At 36.8% G+C, this 25,331-nt stretch overlaps 1 protein-coding gene across 9 annotated transcripts in view; it reads left to right on the top strand.

Moving 5' to 3' along the window:
• MYO3B (myosin IIIB) overlaps positions 1–25,331 on the top strand; it is a 245,708-nt gene that overhangs the window by 72,123 nt on the left and 148,254 nt on the right. For 7 of the 9 annotated variants that reach the window (XR_007162477.2, XR_010832378.1, XR_007162478.2 and 4 more), the window contains exons 12-16: positions 9,839–9,994; positions 20,102–20,198; positions 21,064–21,180; positions 22,064–22,168; positions 24,868–24,951. Coding sequence is in view for 5 of the 9 variants with exons in the window: in XM_048061517.2 (XP_047917474.1) it covers positions 9,839–9,994; positions 20,102–20,198; positions 21,064–21,180; positions 22,064–22,168; positions 24,868–24,951 (559 nt within the window). In the remaining 4 variants the exon portion in view is untranslated. Of the gene's footprint in view, positions 1–7,605; positions 7,895–9,838; positions 9,995–14,257; positions 14,901–20,101; positions 20,199–21,063; positions 21,181–22,063; positions 22,169–24,867; positions 24,952–25,331 lie in introns of those variants that run through there. The other 2 variants (XM_048061536.2, XM_048061537.2) reach the window with 2 other exon arrangements.

The following is a 25,331-nucleotide window of genomic DNA, read 5'->3' as shown; positions in this document are numbered from 1 at the left end:
AGCCTTTTCCCCCCATTGTAATGCCTTGAAATGCCAGAATGCTTTTCACTGTTTCGAGACACATTTTTGCTATAAATGATCTCTCATGTTATAGTGATTTGCAACATGCCTGAGCTGGAAGTTTCAATATATTTTTGTGGGTAGCTCTTTAAATTGTTAAAATAATACTTTATTTTTTTCAAAAGTAAAGTCTGTATTTTGGGCTTGAACTCTACTGCTCCAAGACAGACAATATTGCAGCAGCATGTTTATGTCAGATACGTATTTACAAAGTCTGAATGGAGAACAGGCCAAGGTGGTTCATAGCTTGGTGAATTTATTTTTTTATTTTCAGTATTTTTTACCTTGACTTGAGATAAAGACTGTAATATCCTCAAGGGTTTTCACAATGATACAGCTAATCAAGATAGATACTTTGTTTTAAAAAATCGAGAAGATACAACTTCAGCCAAGTGATCTTTGGCAGCAGTCTAATTTTATATTTGGTATCTACTGAGATACATGCAGCACATAATTACTTTTAAATGGGTCAGTAAAGTTTTTAGGTATGCCTCTTTATCTGTGCTACTGTAGTTGTCCACGAAGAGCTTGGCTGCTCCGCTCATAATGTGAGAAAGAATTAGTTATCTGTTTATTTTTAACTATATATCAATAGGGATTATCATTCCTATAAGGCCATGTAAACAACCGCATCAGTTGTTGGAGGATTGGCTCCTAAAAATGGTAGACTTTTACCTGCGTTCATTTCTATGTTCAAATAAATACCAGTTTTGACGAGTTCACTGTTTGCCTATGTTTGTGAAGCTAATTTTTCAATTGCTACAGCACAGATGTTATTGCTCTCTCAAGATAAAAATTTGTCTAACACATTTTAGACATAGAGTACTTCAGAACTCATTCATAAAATAATGTAGACTGTATGTTAAAATTAATTTTAAAAAAACAAACAACACATACACTAAAATTAGCTTGTATGCTGCAAATAATTTTCTTGGCAGTTTAAGTCTTGACTGATCTCTAGGGATAGATCTCTTGGAGCAGAAGGACATGATAACCTTTATTTACATTACATCACCAAATGGTAATCTTAATTAAAATGAGCAATGGTATCTCCAGGAACAGACATTCTGCTTTTAAATTTATTTAACCAATGAGTAGCTATTATGGTTCTTTAAATTAATTAGTCTTTCATGAACTGGAGGAACGTAAAGAAAAGAAATTTAGGTAGTAAAGTCAAAATATGAACTTCCAGAATTTATGGTCACATTCGTCATCAGAACATAACATTTACTTCAGCAATGACATTGCAAATACAATACCAATTTAATTTTCAGTCTCAATAAACTTATTTTTTTTCACTCATTATTAAACAGCCTCACAAGCTGAATTTCATATTGTTGAGACTACATCAGAGTAATTCAATTAATAGATCATACAGATTATACAGGTTGTATAACTTCTCTGAATGCATATCACTTTTTTTTTCACAATCTAAACAGTTGTTTAACGACATTCTGTTCATATTACTTAAAGACCATTTCACTGTTTCTGTCACTTGAGTACACAATATGCAGTTGACATAACTCACTGACTTCATAGTGTCTAGAAAAACCAAGGGGTTTGTAAATGACAGAAAGATGCAGATTGTGATGTGCAAGGTTACCAGGAAATCTGTAACTTTTTCCATTTTATTCATAGCTGTAGAGTTTGAGAATCCAGCAAGAGATGAATTTGAAATGCTAAATTGTAATACCTGACAAAAGACCTCCAACACTTTTGAGTATTGCGCGAGACATTTTTATACAGATGAATGGGCATATATGATGGATATAATTATCTCTAGCTTTCTAATGAGCAGTTTTAGTAAAAAGCTGCAATTTTGCATAGAGGTGAGAAACTCCCGTGGAAGTTTGAAGCCCTGACCGTGTAATATATCATGCTAAATTATAGAAATGTCATAGTATCAGGATGTTTCACTCAGTAAAGTAGCCTGTTGAGTTCCTTACCATTAGAGATAAGTAGTCATTCTTCTCTTTGGTTTGTGGGTTCACTGGTTTGCTATTCCCAATCGTAAACACCAACAGTTTACTTCCTAAGGATATTGTAGTAAGCAAGATAAGTATCTATGCTGAAGTGGCAAGTCTAGTTGGGGAGCATTAGCGATTTTAGGAATAGTATGCTGCATTTAAGATTATAGTATAAAAGACAACATGTGAAATAGTTGCCTGAGAGGCAGTTTTCTTACTCTGTTCTTTGAGCTCATGTTGTCATTGAGTGCCAGAATCCCACTTGTGTTTTATAAATTAGTGGCATCTCAGAGAATCTGCATTTAGTCTAATCCATCAGCCTTTTGTCTTGTATTTCTGTAAGGACTGTGCTCACATCCGGTACATTCTTGCCACAATCTCTAAGCTTCTGTCCACTTTTTAGTAGAAGCTGGATTTCCAGCCACTCTTGTGTTGCCATTGGTCTATGATCCTGGAAAAAACAATGTTGTCCTTTCTTTTTGCCTCTGACTGATACTTTCTACCATACTCCTTTCTGAAGTTGCCTAACACTATTAGCCCGTATTTAAACCTGAACTGTTCCAGTTTTACTTCTTGACAGATTCTAGTGAGGTAGAGAAGTGGAATATGTCTGTGCTGAATTTGTAGTAGTTTGTTTTAGGGGAGGACTCAAGACCTGTTCCAGTTAAATTATTCTAGTTGTCAAAGAAAGGGTTTAACGTATGTTCTAGATGATCCAGTTTTGTTTGCAATGCATTTGTGATGATATGAAAGGCAGAAGTATGGAAATATAAGCAGTAAAAATTTGACTCAGGAAAGGGAAAGCACAATTTCTGACTGACAAGGGTACCTTTGCATTGGACTGATTAAGCATCAGTAGCGTAATAATGCCTCCTTCCTGTCAGCCAGACTTGCAGCATGAAGACGTGAGTTTAATCCCAGGTTTCACAACTGGAGAAAAAGTTGTCTTGCTCAAAGTCACCCAATAATCATCATCAGACCTGGGAATGGAGCAGTCCAACATACTGCTAGGTAGATTAAGGCAGGCTCCAGGGAGCACAGGTGTGTTCTCTTGTGGGCCGTGGCATACAGGACAGATCAGGCACACGGTGCTGGGAAGAAAGTTGCTGTTGCCTGTGGACTTTCAGCTAGTAGAACTAACCTGGTCTCATCTGCCCAGGTGTTTGTTAGCTTGTATGGAGATGTCAGTGTGACTGTATTTGGAGTTTCACAGCAGTGGGCATTAAACAGTCTGTTTAATGGTGTGTGAGAGACTTTTCCCAACCGCTCTGTCATTGGCATAGTGGATCTACAATTGCCCTCCTAGCATCTCTCCTTTTTTACTAGGGAAGAGTGCACTAAACACTAAAGGAAGGAAAAGATCTCTCTGTTCTTTTCTTCCTTCCAGCTATGATGTAAGATGTAGAAGAAATATGCTGTCAGCATCTGACTATGCTTTCCATATCTCCTATCTTTTTCTGTGCTTCAGCTGCCTCAAATCAGCTTCACGCTGTCACTACAAAGGGTTATAAGACCTAAGGGAGAATGCTTGATACAACTGCAAAGCATATTGTTTATAATAAAAAGCTTCAATTATAAAAGGTTCTAAAAGCTTTTTGTGCTCTCAGGTCTGCAAGTACAGGCCAAAGAAATAGAGCAGACCCATTCCAGGTAAAAGGATAGGAAAAAAAGTGATTTCACTGTACAATATGCATTTACATGTATAAAATGCATTTGATTAGTTTTGAGATGCTTGCTAGAATTAGTGGTGGAATTTCTGGTGTCTTTGGTGAAATTCTAAGGGTTTCAACAAGAGCAAAGTCTGACCAAGAGCTGAGGGGGGCCACTCCACAATTTCCCTTGTTTGTTCTCTAAGCCACCTATATGAGCCAGAGCAAACTACCGTGTCTACACAACCCAAAGGAGGGTGGGAAACCTGTTGTAATATTTGAACCTGTAGAAAAGGGAAGGCTATTTGCTACACTTCATTTTACAATTTCAGTGAATGAACATTTCTTAGGTTTCAAGTGTATCTTCTAAATTACACTATGTGGTGCCTGATGTTAAAAGTGAAACATAAAGAAGATTTATTTAGAAAACAAGTGCTGGTGACATTTCAGTATGAGAGTACTTCTCTCATTGTTAGGTAAGGTTAGTTATTTATGGCATTTGCTACCAAAAGGCAGATCAATAAAGATATAAATGTGTTCAGAGCATCAGAATTTATATTATGCATGTGATAATTGACTACTTTGTCATAAATTCAGTCTTTCATTCTGATATCTGATTGTAGCAGGAGGAACAGTAAAATACTTGTTATTTATCATGGTATGCTGGTTCAAGACAGGAGACCTATTTAACCTATCTTCAGTGGCAGCATTCCCTTTTTCCGAAGGGGCAGCTATATATAGTTCTGAAGATAAGGTTATTTGTATCCTGTATGTCCCACTGAATTAGGACTGAAGACAGAAATGCAGTTGGCAGAGCTGTCGCAGCTTTTTACTTCATTTTTGCAAATGAGTGACCTGCAGCAGTGGGGGAGGGTCAGGCCTGGGGTTGGGAAGCAGGGAGGCTTTGGGGAAGCAGGCAGGTCTCTGCAGCATTACAAATGTCATTCATGAGATGACTTTTCTCCTCCACCTCTCTCCTGCATGTGTCTGATCAGCGTCTGCCACAGCTACATGTGGCACAGAGGTAGGAGGAACCATCAGAGTGCTGGATAGGAATGGAGTAGTTTAGCCAGTTAAAAGCAATCTCAGAGATTTTTAGCCAGTTAAAAGCAATCTCAGAGATTTTTTTCTTCTTGATCTTTTACTGTTCCCTTAAAAGTGTTGACTTTTGTTCAGGGTATTACTGGTTTGATCAGAAAAGTTCTTATGAGTGCAATAAAGATTTAAAAAAAAAAAAAAGATGCTGAGGTTTTGGTTTCTTTTTCCTAGAAAGGATTAAGCATGTCAAAAGAGACTAGTTTGGGGTATAATGCACCATCATATCGATGAATGGATGCTACAATTTTCCTAAATGCTCATCCTTATGCAACTAAATAATTTAGGGCATTAGAGTTCATGACAAATACAAAATCTGATAAATAGTACTGGGAAATGATGTTTGTCAGGTACACGGGTAAGAACATGCTTCGTGAGAGCAACGTGCCATAGGTTAACATCCCCATAACTGGGGGCAGAGGTCCTAAGGTGCTAGGCATCATTGTTCAGATATAAAATGTTTATGTCTATTGATTTTCTCTAGAGGAAGACTACATACAATAGGTAGCAAAACCAAGCATATTAATAAAGCTCAAGGAATAATAACATGACCTATGCAAATGGGGAGATCATCTAACCATTTGTTGAACAGAGTGGGGAGTTTCTCTTGCCCAGAGGCTGTGGATTCCTCAAGTCTAATATAGAATCTGATACAGAGTCATAATTTTTTCCAAATAATGACCTGTTCACTGTCTGTGCACATAGATGATAAGCAGTGACTAGATGCCTGGTTGGGTCTTTGGTTTATGAGACAAAAAAAGTTCCAATCTCCTGCTAGCAACTGAGAAATCATCCGAAAATGCAACATTTTTAAAAATTAAAAATTAAAGAAAAATGTACTAGAGAGAAATTATAATTTAACTAATCTGTAAGAGTTGTAGCTGCTTGCTTTATTTTTAAAGAAAGTATTTATGGTGAAAGAAATCATTATTTAATAAAGAAGTATTTCTGGAAAAAAAAAAAATGCTGCTGCTCTGGTTAGTTTTGCCTGCAATATTGAAGGACATTAGTAACTGTTTTCTGTTTCTGAACACACAGGAGATTTAGACCACCACTGCAGTTCTTAAGAAATCTATTTCTTTCCATTTATTCATTACTAAATATTAGCTCATGAATGCTGATAAAATAGCTCCCCTTTTCAGTCATCTGATCTGCCACTTGCAAAATGGCAGTTTACATTGGTGAGATACAGCAGTTCCAACAATGTTATCATCCAAGTGCAAGCAGGCAGTGAGTTTTTACAGGCTGCCTCAGACGGGTCTGTGTGTACAGGAGGCTGCTCTTATCCTTTGCTAATAAATGCTTCATCTTTGCCTGCAATCATGGCAGAATGGAAGTGGTGCTTAGGAGCCTGGCTGTGAGATTGCAGCAAATGGCTGCAACCTATGTTTAATGTAGTGACGCTAATGAATTCTGAGAATTAATTTTCAGCTAAGAAAGCATGATGGAAGATAGTAGAATTTCAAATTAGGTAATGGATTGACTTTCATCAAGGCCAGTGTGTACAGTGTTTGTTTCTTTTCCAGTCTCTGCATACGTACTCTTAGAGTTATTTTAGATCCAAAAAATTGCAGACCAAGTATGATAATATTTTCATTGTACCTTATGAGAAACTCATCTTGTAGTAAATTTTCTAGTCACTTTGCTGTGCGGGAGGCAGTCTCACCACTTAAGTTTTTTTTTTTTATGTGTAATTTCCATGGGTCAAACAAACTGGATTAAATTGCAGGTGCACCACATTTGTTAGTTTGGTATGTAATTGTATGGTTGATGTTTGACAGTGCCTAAGCTTACTGTCCAAATTGGTCTTAAATGAATGCTCAGATGAGCATCTGAAGATACTTTGGTTTTCTCCTTTCCTCAGAAGCAAATCCAACAGTGACATGATTTCTTAATATTTACTTGCACATGCACAATGCTTACTTTGATTTCTGTTGGCCGCACTGAATAGGAATACTTTCTAGTGAGTGACCTTATAAAATCTGCTTTGTTACTGTACTCTTCCTCTTAAATGTTAATGTCATGAGATTTCAAAGGTATATATTACTTCTTGATTTCTTTTTTCTGTGCTTGATGTGGACTATATTTCCTGATTGAATGTACTGATCAGTTATGGCAACTGTGTATGCAGGCACAGTAGAAAGCACTGTAATAATGCTCACCTCCCTGCAGGCCCTAACATTGTAAATGCATCGATGTTTTCTGTAGTGTCAACACTGCTTCCAGTGTAGATACCTTACTCAACTTCTGCAGTGATATTGGCAGCCTGACACCTTTTTCACTAGCACATAAGTGGTGGCCCACGACTTGTTAGCTGTTAGTTACTAGTTCTTTGCTTTGTTGTGACATCTTGCTGTCCATCTGAGAGTATATTCAGTAAGCTGTCTGAGCTTGGAACGGAGACTTGGATCACGGAATTGCAATTGTGTCTTGTGTGTTACTAGCTTAGTTGTCTTATGAATTCATGAGGCTTCACTTTTGTTTCAAGTGAACAAAATCTCTGTTCTAAACGAACAGATTGCAAAAATATCCTACTTCACATGAAATGAAATGCTGCAATATAGATGAAACTATAGATGAAACTATATGTAAGCTTGAAGAGTTGCAAAGCAGAAGAGCAGCTTGCATGCAAAGTGACTAGTCAGCAGGGGAACAGCAAGAGCATGCAGCAGAAACAAAAGTAAACCTCAAGTAGTTTTCAAGACCCTCTCTCTGACAGAACTTACCTATGCTCATTCAAACACATGCAAGACCCAAACAGCTAGTGTTTCAGGCACATAATGGAGGAGCTAAGAACTTCTTTCTCTAAAGTGTTTCCCTTCTCATCTTTTCAGACTTCCTCAATAAATGCAGTATCCTGGACATCTGGATAATTCATGTAGGAACCATCTGTATGGGAAGAAATTCTCTTGCAACTTCTGAATCTTGTCCATAGGGTATCTTTGGGGGTGCATTGGTCCTGAGCTCAGAGCAAAATTTGTTGTAATAAATGCATACCACAGGATAGAAGTTTTTTATACTCTCAAGGTGTTCTATGTGGAAATCTGTAATTTCTTGAAGAGATTCCATTTAAACTCAACTTTCAATTGTCTAAAAAGTAACTGTTGCTGTATCTTCACTGTAATGCTCCAGATGTATTCAAATGAAACGAGTATTTATATATTAATAATGTAGTATCAATGAAAAGAATTTGTAGTTACTGTTAGAATGGTAAAAATCATGAGTGTATGAGCTTTTCAGAATGACATACCCACTTCAGACACTTGTCATCAATCCATGATTTTTGTATGGTTTTGTATTTTTTTTCCATTGCCTGTCTTGATTAATGGTATCTTTCTTTTCAAATGCTTTTTTCCTTTTTCTCAGGAAACACATAAATTTAACCAGGATTGGCACGGACTGTATTGTCTGTGTGGGTGTATTGACTTTTAAAGACCATGGATGACAGCAAGAAAAGTATGTGTGAGGGCTGGGGGGGGACATGAACCTGTTAAAGGCTAATGATGGATCTCTCTTCATGGGAGGACAGGAGTGGTATTTATAGCCTTGCACTCAGAGGGATGGAGATAAAGCACGTTCTGTTAGTTTAGTCTTCTATTGGGAGGCTTCAGTTCTAACCAATTGCGAAACTCACCAAAACAGTTAAACTGACAGCAGATTTTACAGACTGTCTTTTCTGGACTAGATGTAGCAAGAAGAGGCTGAGAAAATGGTTTTCAGGAACCTAAAGTATTAAAGTTATGTCCAAAGACATTGCAGGATCATTTTAAGACCAGACTTTAGGCTTCAGTAAAGTATTTGAGGTGAGGCTAAACTTTATTTGTTTGCTAAAGTGCTTGATAATATTTGAAGTCAGTTAATGTGTATGATATTTTATATATATATATATATTTAAGTTTTGTATTGATACTGCTAGAATATCTGTTATTCTAAAAGACATTAAAGTTTCAATGAATTTTTGGGTAAAAAGATAATTTTTGTTTGAGATATTTGGCCCTGATAAGGAAGTACTTTAGATGTGTCAGTTAATAGCAGCAAATATGAAATGTAATTGTGAAGTATATAGCATGAATATGTCTCATCAAATAACCTCATCTTGGGCTATGATTCGCTGAAATATTAGTTGCTGGGAGGGAGACGTATGTTGAATTGCAGCTTTTCTCTCATGCTTGATTGTTATCATTGTTTTTATTTGAGCAAAAGAAACAGAATACTTTAATGTAAAGAGGAATTAGAGGGTACTTTAAAGCAATCTGATCCTGTTAGATCATTCTTCTGTTTGAGCAGTATTATTTCAGCTTTATTGTACAGAAGAAAATTTTAGTTTAATCATGGCGTCCTCAATTTTAAATTTTTATTATATAAATTAATATGACACTTCATGCTAATCTAATAGGATGCATCTCTTTAATCATTACTTGATCACCTGTTTCTGTCCCAAAGAGAACTTTGGAACCCTGGCTAGCATTTAAATCTGACTCATTCATTTCTTTTCCAGTCTGAAATAAAAGGGTTTACAGAATTTTCTATGATTCTTATGCTAACACCATCGTGGTATAGAAGCTCTATCTGAAACATTCATTTTAAACACAGAACAAATCTTTATATCAAATTGTTCTGACTGGTGTTGTATCGCAAGTTTCAGTTGTGGTTTTCATTAGGCAATGTCCTGCGGTTCTTTATTATAACTGTCATTGGAGACTAGGTAGAAAATTGAAGTGAATGAAATATTGCCTATTTATCTTAGGTTATGTTTAGTATATATTAACTGTACAATACTAACAAGATGCAATGACTTTTTTTCATAATAAGCTAGTAACCGTTTTTAAAAAAAAGATTGAAATAAGGTAAAATTCATAACCTTTATACTAGTATAGTTGTAGGGTGAATTCACTTTAAGTATTTTATGTCAGATTTATTCCAATATATAGGAGAAGTCTGTTTGCATACTAAGGAACTCAAATTTGTGGAAAAGGAAACTACTATAACAACCACACAGTAAGCCAGCTCAAATCACGCTGTAATGAAATATCATCATTGCATAAGACTGCTATTTCTCTGTCACAGGTGTCTTATCAAGGATTTTGAAAAGCGTCCTTCAGTCACCCACCTTTTGGAGCACCCGTTTATTAAACAAGTACATGGTAAAGATATGTCTCTGCAAAAACAGCTGGCCGAACTCATCCAAGAACAGCAGCGGCTAGGCTCCGTAGCCAAAACGAGGTACTGTACAACACACATGCAGCAGCTATCCTTCCTCCCACTAATCCTGGAAGCAAAATTTGAAACTTTGAATGCCCAGATATTTACTGTTTCAAATGATCATATGAATGTATTGACTAGCAATATTACTAACAGTAATACTAGCAGGCATACTAGCTGTATGCCATGTGAATGCAAGAAACATACTTTCCCATGGATAGCTTTTAAAGCTACTTTGATCAGTCATGATACAAACTCTCCTTAGCCTTCTTTTTCCCACTGAATTCTAATTTTATATGTTTTTGCTTTTGGCTTAATCTCAGAATGCTCTGGTCTGAGGAAATACCTGTTGGCATGATGAAAGATATATTTTGGTAGCAGATCTTTAGAAATACAACAGTGAACAATGAAATGACTGCTAGAAAAGGTTAATAATGGAACACTTTAAAGTGTGTTTTTTGATTAATGCTATTAGTAAGTAGATTATTCAGTACTTAAAATAATTGTTTTGTCTTTGGTTTAATAATAACTGCTATTTTTCATTCAGCCTAGTAATTAATTTAAATATGTGCTTAAAAAGCAATGAATGTTCATCAGCAACAGTGAGGTTTTTTTTTGTTTGTTTGTTTTTTACTTTTGAGGCTTACTAAATATCTTAGTTTAGTTGCTGTCCAGAGGGTGGCAGAATTTCACTGTTTCAAAAAAGAATTAAATGCAAATGAGCACACCTTCCCAAGCTCAGCGATCATTCTGTAATACGAAATTTGTCTAGCATGAGATAAGTTCTGGCCCGTTATTATAAACAAACACCTACTAATGTTGATGAAGAAAATTAAATGTCATGATTCATAAGTCATAAACATGTATATGCTTATATGCCATTAGATTCTGTAGCTTAAATGCTAGAAGCACAAACAAAAATGTACAAGTTAAAATAAAGGAATAGCTATAAGTACAGTTTCAAGGTGAAACTGACTCCTAGCTTGTTCTCCCTGCACTCCCCCACTGGAAATGCATACTAGGAACTGCTTACTGTGAGTGAGGGAGCTATGCCAGTGTTACACTACAGGTTTCTGCTGGGTCTTTCCTCCTGAGTGGATCTCCCCCGTGTAACTCCTCACAGATAGACTACTATAGCTGTGGGTTGGATGGCAAAAAAGATATTGGAATTTTCCCAGCTTTTGACTAAATAGAAGATACAAAGAATGGAATGATCCTTGTGCTAAGAGAAGCTCTGAAATGGATTCCTCATGGTTTTCCGACAAATCTCTTTGGTATCTGTCTCCATAATGTGGGGTGAGAAGGAATCAAGACCAAGCCAGCATTTATTTTCCCAAGTCTGTCCATAAACTAATAATGTAGCTTGCAGACCACTTGCTCTTTCACATCACTGAGTTCACCTTTCCCAGTTCTGCTATAGTTTCACTTCTACTCCTAAAGCCCTGCTCTCAGCATACTCATTGTCATTTTGCTTTTAGCCATGCCTCTGAACTAGAGGACATCTGCCAGTGCCAGTCAATGCTAAGAGAGGAGGCAAGGTTAGGCTACTGGAGAAATAGTCATCTTTTACCTTCACTTTGAAGCCAATATACTGTACAACTGCTATTAAAGAATCATAGAATCACATGTTTTGGGTTGTAAGGGACCTCTGGAGGTCATCTGGGCCAACTCCCTTGCTCAAGCAGGGACACCCAGAGCAGGCTGCTCAGCACCATGCCCGGATGGCTTTTGAATATCTCAAGGAGGGAGACTCCACAGCCTCTCTGGACAGCATGTATCAGTGCCTGGCCATCCTCACAGTAAAGAAGTGTTTCCTGGAGTTCAGATGGGTCCTCCTGTTTTTCAGTTTGTGCCAATTGCCTCTTACCCTGTCCCTGGGCACCACTGAAAAGAGCCTGGCTCCATCTTCTCTGCACCCTCCTCTCAGGTATTTGCATACATTAATAAGGTCCCTCTTGAGACTTCTCTGAACAGGCCCAGTTCTCTCAGCCTTTCCTAACAGGAGAAGAGACAGAATGTGTTTCTGATTTTTTTGATCACTGTAGCCTTTTACTACAGTACTACTGCTAGCTTCTTACTTGTTCTTTGAAGCACTGACCCACTTTGATCAAGGCTGAGAGCATGCTCAGTGAGAACAAAAATTTAGTGAGCTTTACCATTGAAATATACAACATATTGTTCAGAATGATGAAGCACTGATTTTTCCAAATATTTGTAACTTGATCAAATTGGGAAAAATTTAGTAGCACTGCAAAAGCATATCCATGCAAAACACCAAATGTGTGTGCCAAAAACGGGGGTCTTAGCTGCTTTGTAGAAAGAATCTCAAAACATTTCCAAAGGTTTGCTTGTATTCTAAGGAACGCCTTAGTAAATAAAAAAATAAATTGAAAATATTGCAGTTTTGAAGACTAGGAGCATCTGAAAACAGTGTCTAATATTAAGAAGTGCTGGGCTTCCATAATGCTAGCTGCTTTAATGCTGAACGTTTCTGTTGTAAAGCCCTACATTCAGTTGCTTATAACTAGCCAGGACTGAAAATGGCAGTTTTATATTCTGAAAGTGGGAAAGTTCTAAATTTTAAATAGGTACTTACTACCAGTCAGTTAATGTTGGACTATAAACATAAGATTATTACAAGAGAACCAACCAGCATCTAATTATACCCAGAGGTATAGACACAGTCTGATAATAGTAAAGAGTTTGGCTCTGCAGTAGGGAGATATAACCCCTAGGAAAAATGGTAGCAGTGAAAAGCCTTAAAAAACTGTCTAATGTGTTTATAAAATAACTATCAATATGTAATATAACTATATATAATATATACATAATGTAAACTTAAAAAAAATGTCACTTGCGTTATTTTTCTGCCAGTGTAGTTGAGCTAGTTAGGCTCAGGAAGGGGAGGTAGTTCATGGCAGGTGCAAAAGGGACTGACCTGTTTAGCTAGATTGGTGTGATCCATCTTTTCTAATGGCACCCCTATCTGTGAGAAAAGGTTTGAGTAGACAGGTTATATAATCACTTTTCCCTTGCCAGGTGATGTGCATGTTCAGGCTGTTTAAGTGGCAGTTACTTTAGTGGCATTTCCACGCTGATTGCAAAGGTGTGTTTGCAGGTAACAGTGTGTAACTGGTTCTAAGCTAAGCATACAGTCGATTTTCTAGCTTTGACAGATTTACTCTTGATTTACATTAATGTAAGTATAATCAGATGCATTTCAATTCACAACATAGCTTTCTGTTACTCTGAGAATGTTAGAGTGCTATTAGAGACAAATAACCTATACAAGACAACTTAAATGTCCTTTTTCTTCCTTTTTAAAAAAACTATATTTAAATAATATATGCATAAAGGGCTAAGCAGGTACCTGAACACAAGATCTAGATAATGCAGGGAAAGGGGGTATGAAGGTATTTCTAAGCCACTTTCCCAGCTTCCAAGTTCCCAGACAAGTCTGAGGCAGCTCCAAGTCAGATTTACTCGCCTATGCACAAAATGTAATGGCAGTCAGAGCACTGGCATGACACTTCAGTCACACCCATTTGTTCTAGGAGCTCTGAGTGACATTCCGCTTACCAGGACCTTTTGGGATATTCTAGCTGCATCACGGCTATGTGTTGGTCTCATTTGAATGTCTCCCAGCACAGGCTTGCTCACTTTGGCCTAGAATATCCTTTATGGGTGTAATTTATGTCCAGGAGGCAATTCCACCTGCTCTGAGGGAACCTTTATCAACACTGTGGATTTATTTCCCATTGCTTTATGGTACTGTGGCCAAAGATCTGTCCTGAAATACATTAGTGACTTTAACTCAAAGCCCGGCTTCACAAATGGGCTCAGCTCATTGTCAAGTCCCGGTTTCCTCACCCCATATTCTTGCTGTGTTAGCTGTGGGGCTTGTCTGACCTGCCAGGGAGCTGACTGAGTTCAGAGAACTAGCAGAGACAGCCAGCCTGGCAAAGCCAAATTAAAACAGGACTGCTTTTCTCCTGGGTTATTGAGTGTATCTGACTCACCAAGGGGTTGAAGACTAGGTGGAGCTGGTGCAAGAGAGGAGGGGAAGCCACAGAAGTCAGAAAAGGGAACCAGATCATTTTCTTTGGCAAAGAATTTTTAAATCGCAGCTCAACTTTCTCATCAAAGTATGTCCGGAGGGTATAATGGAGAGATGTGGAGAGCTGATACAGCAGTTCACTGCTACTGAAAAGGAAAGAACTGGTTTCTTTCTCCCATTCTACCACAGCTTCCAGGAACAAGCTCATGATGCTGTTTTTATTTCAGCTCCAATGGTTATCAAAACCTCCTGAACTTCTGAACCTTCTGAAGTAGAAGAAAAAACTAAGAAGAAAACTAAGCCAGCAGAAACATACAGATGATTTTTTTACTGTGTTAGAGATTGCAGAGAGGGGGTTCCTTGGCTGATATAGCTGAAGTAAAGGAGGAATTATCTCAAGTGACCAAAAGTAAGGGATGATACAGGTAGAAAGAAGCAAGCTGTCACCTTTTGACAGGATCATCTGGTCTGACCTTTGCAGCCACAGCCTGAAACTCCTCCGTAATTTTTCTTTCATTCTTCATTTGTAAACTTCTTTGAGCGTGGTATAGTTAGACTTAAGATCAGCACAGCTTGTCTTCCATCTGAACTAAAGGAGCTCTTTGCTGGGTTTGCTGAGAAGAGCCTACTAACAGACATTTGTTGCTATCATCAGTTTGTTTCTGACAAAGATATTGTTTTGCCATCTCCCTTTGCCATGAGGTAACCTGCTAGAGACAGATTCACACTCTATTTCCTTTATGTGAGAAATTATAACTGAAACAAAAAGGTTTGTGCTAGTAAAAGTTAACACTTTTTAAATGCAAAAAATAAAAACAACAAAAACAACAACAAAAAAAACATTAACACTTGCTCCAGCTCTTTTTTTTTTTTTTAATGAAAAGGATGCTCTTTGAGACATTTCCACCAGCTTTAAGTACTTTTCCCTACATTATTTTTATGCATGAGATGCAGATATCTCCTATCGCTATGAAAATGGGTGGGGTGTTGCCAGTTTCACAAAACCCAGCACTAACACCCTTCTTTCCACACATATAATGAAGAAGAAAGCAGGGAAGAGTCTTTACAGAATACATTCAAAAAGTTTTGCCTTGGTGCCGTTCTCACAAATCATTTTTCAAAATCTTAGAAACTGTTCTTATTGAAAACTATTACATAGAGGTCCAAGAACAACGTAAAAGGAACTTTGGAAGATCTGTTGTAGGATTTCTTCTCTTAGAAGGTGATAAAGTAATGGACATTATTTCTAGTATAGGTACGAGCTATGTTTCACTTGTATGTCTATGTATTCTTTAGGGAGAGCTAACCTAGAGCAGCTATACAAAATGCAGTAGGTAAGTCTATAACAGTTTTAATAATGCCTAAAAATCATCAACTGCCATCTACTTTTGTTTTGTTATCCCTGTCTATGAAATATCATAGAGCTGAAGCTCAGCAAAGTAATAATCTGTTATATTTCCTCAAGTGATTAACTCCTGGCGTAAAATTCCTAGAATTGATTCTATGTTTGAAATTCAATTTTTATTAAGTATCAAATGCTTTTTGTTGTATGGTTCAAAGTGGCTGTTTCCAAATTATCAGCAGCTTTGAAGAGGCGAACTCCAGGCATGGCTTATTCTTATCTCGGATGTTTTCCTACAGTCTTGGTATTTTATGTTCCTCTATAAATAGGCTTCTTCATAGGAATCAACAGGAAAAGATCTAGTAACCTCTGTTTTCAGTTTTTAAAAGAATGAAAGAACTTCATCATTTGGGTAGATAAGTGTTGCCTTTTTTTCTTTTTTTTTTTTTAACAAGTTTACTGTAGACAGCAAATAGTTCACTGTTCTGGATCATGCTAGGTCAATGTGCCACTGTAATGGGGAACAAACAGTCAAGAAACCTTGGATTTTTCAGGGAGAAAAAGGTAACCTTATCATCAAGATGAACCAAACCTGAAGAAGCTTGGAAAAAGGGAAGTAAAAAAGAACATAAAAAAAATGGAAAAAAGAAAGCTAAACATGTAATAGTTTGAGAAGGGCAGGTAGGTTCCGGGTACTTTCTCCGATATTAGGATGAGGCTATGGTGGCTTGGCAGCTTCCCCCCTCCTGTCAGCCAGCTGGATTACAGCAGCAGTCCATCCAAGGAAGTAATTCTTACAACCAGATATCTAGCTTCTCTGCCAGCTCACATTTAGGTTTGAAAGCAATTAACTGCAAGGAAGTTGATTGCATTCAGTCAGTAATTTCCTTTGGACTCAGAATAACAGAAACAGAAATAGTTCTCTGGTTGTAAAATGCTGCACACACAGGATTTAATGTGGGTTAAATGCAATACTTCTAGCCTTCATCTGTACACATATCAGATGACTGTTAAAAAATAGTTAAAAATTACAGGAAAAAAATTACAAAGCAATTGGGGCCCCCAAAGGCAGTCCTTGGTCTGATTACAGTATACGTATTTTTTCTGCAGGTTACACAGATGTTTGTTATAGCTACAGCTTTTATATTGTTGTAATTAAGGCTTTGTCAGTGTTTCTGTTATGACCTTGCTTCAACAATTTATTCCAGGCTGAAACCTGATGTACAGGAGCAAAATTTGCTTTTTGCAATGCACAGGGAATAGGTAGTGCTTCTCTGTGTGACAATAGCACATTCACTGCTATTTTTTCTCTCTCATCGTGTTGAGTGTTTTTCTTGTAAATCTCTATTTGGGCACAAATTATTTTAAAGTTGGCAATAACTTAAAGAAGAACTAGTACAGAAACAGTTTTTTTTTTTTTTTTGTGAGTCCTAGAAGAACAGTAAACAAATACTTAACTGCATGAAGAGGCCAAAGTAAAGGCACTGTTATAAAAGAATGTTGGGGATAGAGGGAGGCGATCTTGGAGAGGGGGACTTGCCAAAGAACAAAAAAAAATCATGATCTGTGCTGCTTTAATCCTCAGGCTGGACCTGCCAGCAAGATGATTCTTCAATCTAGAAGTATCTGTGGTCAATTTAGCTTTTCCTTCCCTATCATCAGCTTGATTGCAGGGTCATATTAGCATATAGCTATTTACAGTGCACTTCAAATACTGTGGCTGACATCTAGTACAAGAGAAGTGCTGCTTGCCACTTGCTCCTCCTCCGAAATCTGAAAAAGCTCTCTCCAGCTATCTTTGTGTGATAAAAAGGTGAAGGGAAAATGCTTGGGAGAACAGAGCCTTTTTCAAAAGAGAATGCTCATCACTAGAATTCTGGAATAAACCTAATACTGCTCTTTAGGTTTTATAAGGTTAGATACCTTAAGTGACTAGCCCTATTATGCCACTTTGTAATGAAGAGACTACATCCTACAGGATATGAATCAGAACATTCCTGGAACCTTAAGGCAAATAAGCTAACACTATCAATTTTCCTTTTGCTTAGAATTTGCACTTGGCAAGTTGGACTTAGATGATCTTTAAGGTCCCTTCCAACCCAAACCATTCTGTGAATCTAGCAGTAATTGAAAAAAGGCTGTTAATTGCACTGTTGACGAAAATAGAAATTACAATTATTCCTCCAATTAAGAGTGTTTCCTTCTGTTTTTTAAGAAATGTTTTGAAAATACTTTAAAAGCAGTGTGTACGTCTGATGTAAAATTGTAGAAATAATAAAAGCTTACTGTCTGTATTCTTTCTTCCCACTCTGTTAACATATCAGCAGGACTTAGGGTCAGTAGAAAACTGATGAGGACAGCAGGAGATTTGAAGCTAATGTGATGTTATGCTCCTAATATCCTCTTCCTAATCATGTACTTAGGAAAATGAGTTAAGCACAAGGAAATATGTGCACAAAGGTTATCTGGTTTACATATTTGACTAAGAGTAGTTTCCTTAATTATTTATTTACATAGAGTTAAAACAAAACAAAATACTTTTCCAATAACACAGTTGAGTCGTTTATCACTTAAGGAGAACAAACAGCAGGAGTTTAATACACAATCAGATAACAGATTAGTTTGCAAAGCCATTCTGCAATTAGAGATGCTTAGGTTTAGATGTGCCCTCTTTCCCCCTCCTCCCTGCACCTCTGGTAGATAAATCCATACTTGCATCTTGTTGCAATTTAATATTGTGGTTATGACGGTTTATGCCAGAAAAAATATCCTCACAGTTTAGTTACATTAGTTATAATGTCTAGCCATTGCTTTGCTAGTCACATCTCCATGAAGTCCAGCAACTGTTAAAATATTTGCTTTATTTGTGGACTGATAACTGCTCCCATCTCTAAATGGTTTAAATTATTTTTAACAATATTTTTCTCAGCTGTGAAGTAAAAGGTTGAATTCTGTTTTGAAATGGAAACAACAATTAGAAAAACAGTAGTTCATTATGCCACTTACATGCGTTCGTACTCCCTTGAGGATCTGGCTTGTCAGCAGTGTAATGTTCATGAATGCAGTAAGCACCTAACAAAAATCTAAAAATGGAGGATTTAATTGAATAGAACTTTGAACAAATTGACACTGTCTCCATGCTGCCCACTGGAAATAATAACCACTGCAAGAATTTCTCTTTCATGTTTTTTTGTGTGTGTTCTTCTTCTTTCTTTTCTTCATACGTACATCAAGGAAACAACCATTTCTGTTTGGGGACATAGGATGGAAAATATAAGTGGGACTGTCATCAAAACCTGCTGTGGTCCTTGTATTTTATATCCTAGCTGACAAAACAGATTGCACAGTTTTATTTAATTACAATTCAAATAAACCATTACAGAGTAGTTTTCCAGAACTCATAGAGTTGCCAAAAGTAAACAAGAAAAATGAATAAAAATAGACATAAAAAATGAAGATCTTTAAATGTAGTTCACAATTATCAATAAATACTTAACACTTTTCTCTTTGTTAGACACTTTCCAGGCAATAATTCTTCTGTACACAATAGCTCTTGGGTATGAAAATAGTCTCTTTACTGAATGAAATCTTACTAAGTTCATGTGGAAGTGCACATAAAGAGACAAAAGCAAGAGCCTCGATGCTTATTTTTTCAAACAGGATTCCATGACTATGTAAATTTAGGATTAAAGAAAAAAGACCTGCTACATCTTCATCTTAACCTTCAACATTATAGATAAAGAGTATTTCCTGCCACATTATGCTATCGTTCTGTTATTGCTTGATACAATATTTAGCATTGCTTCTGGATGTATGAGCATGTGATTCATACTTTCTACATGGCAACCAATGCAGAAACAATCTGTCAGGGACTGTCATTGAGGATCAATGCTAAATGTTACTCAGCAGGATGCAGACTGTATCTCAGTGGGTGTCCTTCTACTATGCTTTGATTATGTTTGTTGTAAAGAAAAGCCTGGTTGTGCTTACAGCACTCATATTTCACCCCCTCTGTGGAAGACATATTACACTGTCTTGATTTGTCCCTGTTTCAAAAAGATGTGCTGTTTAAAAACATATACACAGCATTTTCAAAGATTCCTTCAGCATAATCTGATTATAAAGGGGTTATGTGACTGTTTGTCTTTGCTGCTTATTGTGTGGCTTAAATCTCTAAGGACAAGCTGACTGAACATTCATACAATTTAGAGTCTGATGGCAGCTGTGGTTCAAAAATGTTCTGGACCAGAGCTAGGGTCATCTGAGGAGGTGCTTTGTCATACAACAAGGTAATAGGAGGATTTTATACTACTTATTACTTCTTGTAACTTCATTAGATGATAAAACTATAGACTAGGTACCATGGGGTGGGGAAGATTTAATTAATCAGTGGTAGTTTATTAACTTATGTCAAGAAGGGAAAAGATATTTCTAAAATACTTTTCAGTATTATTGGGGAGTAGTAAGCCTACAGAGAAATCTTTTCTGTGAGCATTAATAAATATATCAGGATTATATCTTGTGAGAAAGAAAACAGGGATATTACACTGCACAGCAAACTGATGTGTTGCTTTTATGAAAGGGTATTTCAAGTAAACAATACGTATTTCAGAGAGCATGCTTAAGTTTTCTGCATGGCAAAAACACTCGCCCATGACTCCCATTGCCTCTGTATTTGCTGTATTTGATCAAGTTTTGTAACCCTGGTGCTTTACTAACAAACTTCCAGGCATGAACGAATACATACTAGAAGACCTTACTATGTGGATGGAGCTGACAAGTACTCTCTGGATGATGATCTGGTAAATCTAGAAGTTCTAGATGAGGTACTGTACTGTCTGAGCAGCAGTTTCTGACAACTGTGCCTCACATTTCCCTGTTTCTTTTAACAGAATGAGAACTCTTTTTTTGCAAGGTTTTGTCTCAGCATGGAAAAGGAATTGTCTTGTGACTGATCTGCTATCATCACTTTGTTAATATTCTATTTATTAATGACATAAAAGCAGTAGCAGTGAATCCTTTTATGGGGAAAAAGTTAAATATGAGTGATGATAGTTTAAAATATTTTGCAAGTGTCTTAAAATGAGAAATTTAGTCATGAAGATTTTGATTTAAGTGACTCTTCTAGAACTGAATTATGTAGAGTAACACATCTACGACTTCTGCATAAAAAGTGGTGAAACAACATAAGCTGCATATTTCATTATAACACCTATGTGCAAACTATCTGCAATTTTTTTTTCCTGAGGATCCTTAACCTGCATGCCAGTGAGAAGACGATGTAATACTAAATCATGTTAGCATTCTGCTTAAAACAGTCTCTTACTACCAGTTAAAATCTAATCCTTGAGAAATTATTATCCTTGTTTTACGGTCAAATAAAAAATTAAATGGAAACATACTGTGAAGTGCAGAAAATCTGCATGGCCATTTTGTCTTCAGGAAGTTTACTTCTTGGGCTGATATAGGAGAATGCATACTTATCTGGCAATAGGATATGCCATTTAACTTAGTTTTATGATATTAGGGAGAAATTTGAAAATATTTGTTTGGTTTTGTGATGTCAGTGTTTGAGAAATAATAACATGTATAATAAGTACTTCTTAATCAGTGTTCTCAGCATATTTACAAAAATTATCTTGACTGGAAAAATATTGCTTAACAATCAAACTTTTTCTGTAATCTTCTCAGGATACAATTATCCATCAGCTGCAGAAACGCTATGCTGACTTACAAATTTATACTTATGTGGGAGACATTTTAATAGCCTTAAACCCCTTCCAGAATCTCAGCATTTACTCTCCACAGGTAAGAGAGACTCCAAGATGCGGACAGTACTTACTTTGCATTTTTTATTAACACCACTGGCTAAAGTACTTAAATGATGATGGGAGCACAGACTAACCCTAGCCTTTTCTTCCTTCAGAAATGTGTGGCTACAAATCTTTTATTTTTTTATTTTTTTTTTTTCCCCCTCTTTCAGTTTAATGTAGTTTGATTTTGTTGCTTTTCCCATGGTGATACAACTTTCACAGGAGGCCTGAATATTGCCCCAGCTACTGCTGTTCTTGTCTGGCATTTAGTACTTTCTTCCAGGAAACAGAAGGTGGTTATATGAACCACCTCATGCTGAGGCTGTTGCTTTCTAAACAGTTGCTCTCACTATTGGGTTATTACATGTCCTGTACCACCAGCTACAGCCTAAAAGAAACAAGTGAATCAAATGCTGTAAAGATAGAGGCAGCTTAATTCCTTATGAATATGAAGGGAGGTGGAGCCATAAATCCTAGTGGCTGAGGGTGCCTAAATTAGAGGGACCAGATTCCAGATTCACTCTGCAGTTTCACTCTTCGCAGTTTCTGTGGTTCACCTTGGGTATTTCCCTGCTTGAATGCTTGTATTTGTAATTGTATTTCTTGTGATACAGTTCTCTTGACTATCTTGTGAAGGCAACTTTGAGATGTATTTTAGGTATTGTAATTTGTGTTCTGGAAGGTGGTCAGTGCCAAGAATTACCACTCCTCTGCTGGGTGATTCAGTGTGAATTTCATGGTAGAACAGGCAACTGCCTTCTGTTTAGTAGGCAGAAGATAGTCATTATCTTCCGTATCAATTCTTAATTTTACAATTAATTTGTACATTTTAATTAGGTATTCTGACTTATGTTTTTTTTTTTTTTTTCTTAACTTAGTTCTCCAAGCTTTATCATGGTGTGAAGCGTTCATCCAATCCCCCCCACATATTTGCCTCTGCAGATGCTGCCTACCAAAGTATGGTTACATTCAGCAAAGATCAGGTAAGAATCTTCATGTTGTACTTTATTCTTTAAGCCTTTTATTCCTGTATGAGGAAAAACAGAGCAGAAATCTAGTCAGGTTGGGACAGTGACATAAAAGAGAGCACAAAGTTGAATAGGTCAAATAAAAGGGTTACCTGACCATTATAGTTTCCCAGACACACATGAACTTCTGGCAGTTGACACCAACCACAGGCTATTGCAATACACTTTGATTCTAGCCTGTCTTGCACTAGGTATTGTAATTATTTATACTTGTGTAAAATAGGGGGGTCTCAATGCTGTAGCAGGTTAACAGAGTTTTAACTGCTCTTCCATTGCAGAAAGACAGTAGCAAGTAATGGATAATCATTTATTTTTACTGCAAGTCACAAAAAACACAAACCATCAAGTCATTGTTTAGTAAACTATATTAAGGATAGGTCTAATATGAATGTAATGAGGACACAAGTCTAGCAATGATTTTAATGAGAATGAAATATTGTGCTGTAGAAGTTAGGTTCGTTTTTATTGCATTCTTAAAACTGTAATTTTGCGCTCTTTTGAACATGATGTATTGTATGTACACGGATATTGGGGTCTAATAATTATTTACATATATTATTACTTAGAGAAAAATAGTTTTGTTGTCAGTCCATCAGGCTAACTTTATAGATTTTTAATATTATATGTCCTTCCTACCTCTTCAAGAAGTAATTTGCATTTATGCAGAGGCAGCAAATTATTTGCAGACATCTGGCTATGCCTGCTGGCATGTATAGTTTGCTATTTTACGCTTGTAAAAGACTACAGGAGTATGTTTATCTCCATTAACTGGGCAATGTTATGCTGGCTCTTCTTTTTAGGGTGTGCTAGATGCACACTGTAGCTAGATCAAAAATGTACTTAACTCTGCTTGTTTATCCACTCAGCTTTCCCTTACATTTTCCTTTGAAGCCTGAAAACTGACTCCAAGTCTAACATTTCTGGTGAAGCTAAAGTCAAATATGGCCAGTATGAGTTCTACAAGAACTCATGGTCTTTAACTGTGTAAGCTGTTGTACTTGACTCCTCTAGTAAAGTAGATTAAGACAGTTCTAGGTATCAAAACACTGTGGGTCCATCACTAGGTTGTGTATTTCCAAGTAACACAAAAATACGTGACAAGAATTAAGGAAATGAGCTGCAAATGTCATATCACTAACATTATGTAGAGTCAATGTCCACACCTTCTATCAGACACCACAGGATGTCTGATTCCTAAGAAAACTTCACAGCAGTATCTATCATGGAGCACAGAGTCTAGTAGTACCTAACATACCCACTAATTATTCCATGTACTTTATATATATATATATATATATATATATATATATATATATATATATATATATATACTTTATATAACTTACCTCCCCACTGGTATGCATTGCTTTTTATGGAACAGCATAGGTTGGTCTTGCAAGGCTATTTCACAGTGAGAATGGTAAATAAAAAAGAGCTGGAATGCCTCCATATATTCCAGGCTGGGGAGGGGAGAATGGATAATCTTTCTCTTGGTCAAAAAGGAGTGTCAGAAATGTTGTCTGGAGAACTGCTGTCTCTTTCAAACCTCTTCACAAAGCTCAGTTCTGTATCAAGTATCATTGCGTCAAGTATTTTAGGACCTCATCTCTTTTCCCAGCAAAGAATCTTGCATGAGTCAGTGTATGGTGCAAGGAAGTTTCATGTGTTTGCATAGAAATTTACAAATCTATGCAATTGCTTGGCATTAACATTTTTCCTATGTCAGTTCATACTGTACTTTAAGTAGACTAATATTTGCACTGGCGATCTGTAGGGCACATGAAAAACTGGAAAATAAGAAATAGCATTAGAATTCATGCTTGCTGTGACCTGAAGTGTTCGCACTTCAGCTCTGAACTGACATTCCAGGTGTACTGGCCTTCCATTTCATTCATGAAACATACCAGCAGAAAGCAGATTATCAAGTAATTCAGATGCTTCCAGCTAATCCCCGAGTTTGTAAGCCTTTGGAGAACCTATAAAATACCATGTTACATACAGTCTGCCAACTCAGGAATAACATGGGTATGTTCTCTCAGAATCACCCAATGAACAGATGCATATTTTTCTGAAATGTTTAGATGTCAGTCTGTTGTTTTAGCCTGAATATCAGCATCACTTACAGGATAATCTCTCTACACAGCAGCAAACCTTAAAATAATTTTTAAAGCCAGAAGCAGACTTTTGGTGAGTATATTAAGTACAGCTGTGCCCTGTATTTCATGTTAATTCAAATGAACTCAATGAAGTGAGCTCAGATGCACTGTTGAATTATGTTACATCAACTAGCTGTGGCAATCTTCGGAGTTCTGAGTATTTGCAACAAGCTGCCTGTGTGCACAGTGTATGTTAGCTTGTAGACATGGTCACTCATTTATGTCTTAGTGCATAGAATTTCACTCACTCCTTTGCACATATGCACATTCTTGTCAGGCATTGCAAGATGCATTTTAGTGATCTAAGGAATTATGAAATGATTACACTCAGCCTCTACTGATCTTTCCTTTCTGAAAGAAGTTGAGAGAGTTGACCCATAAGGTATTTTGCGGTTTTGGTACTAAATGTTAAATAATGGACAGGAGCAGTAACAGCTGAAAACCCATTTATTGACCATGCGGTGAGCTGTGCACTTACTGTTTTGTTTGTGTGTTCAGTGCATTATCATCAGTGGGGAAAGTGGTGCTGGAAAGACAGAAAGTGCCCATCTGATCGTCCAACATTTGACCTTCTTGGGAAAGGTATTTCTAGCCAATCATGTAAAACTATGAACAAATTCTCCCTACCCCCTGAAATTTTCTTCTTATTTTAATACATATAACTGTTCATGTGAATTTTCCCACTTGAGTCAGGGACAGAGTAATCAAGCAAAGCATTTGTGAGCACTGAATCAAGCCATTAGAGTACAACCTGCACCAAGCCACTCAATACTTTTAAAGGGAAAGTGACAAATTCCAAATGTTCAGTGCTTATAGTTAGCTACAGTGTTTATGACATTGTTCATGTATACAATAAAGAATGACAGATCTTGCTTTGGATCTGATCTTAGAAGTTCTTACATGTTTAAATGTAATGAATAATGATTCTAATGCAAATCAATGGGAAAATAAGTGTGTAAGGT

The sequence above is a fragment of the Anser cygnoides genome, chromosome 6 (genome assembly GCF_040182565.1).
Source record: "Anser cygnoides isolate HZ-2024a breed goose chromosome 6, Taihu_goose_T2T_genome, whole genome shotgun sequence".
In the NCBI taxonomy this organism is placed as follows: Eukaryota; Metazoa; Chordata; class Aves; order Anseriformes; family Anatidae; genus Anser; species Anser cygnoides.
Note: the sequence above shows the minus strand (reverse complement) of the source record. Positions and strands in the feature narration are given on the sequence as shown.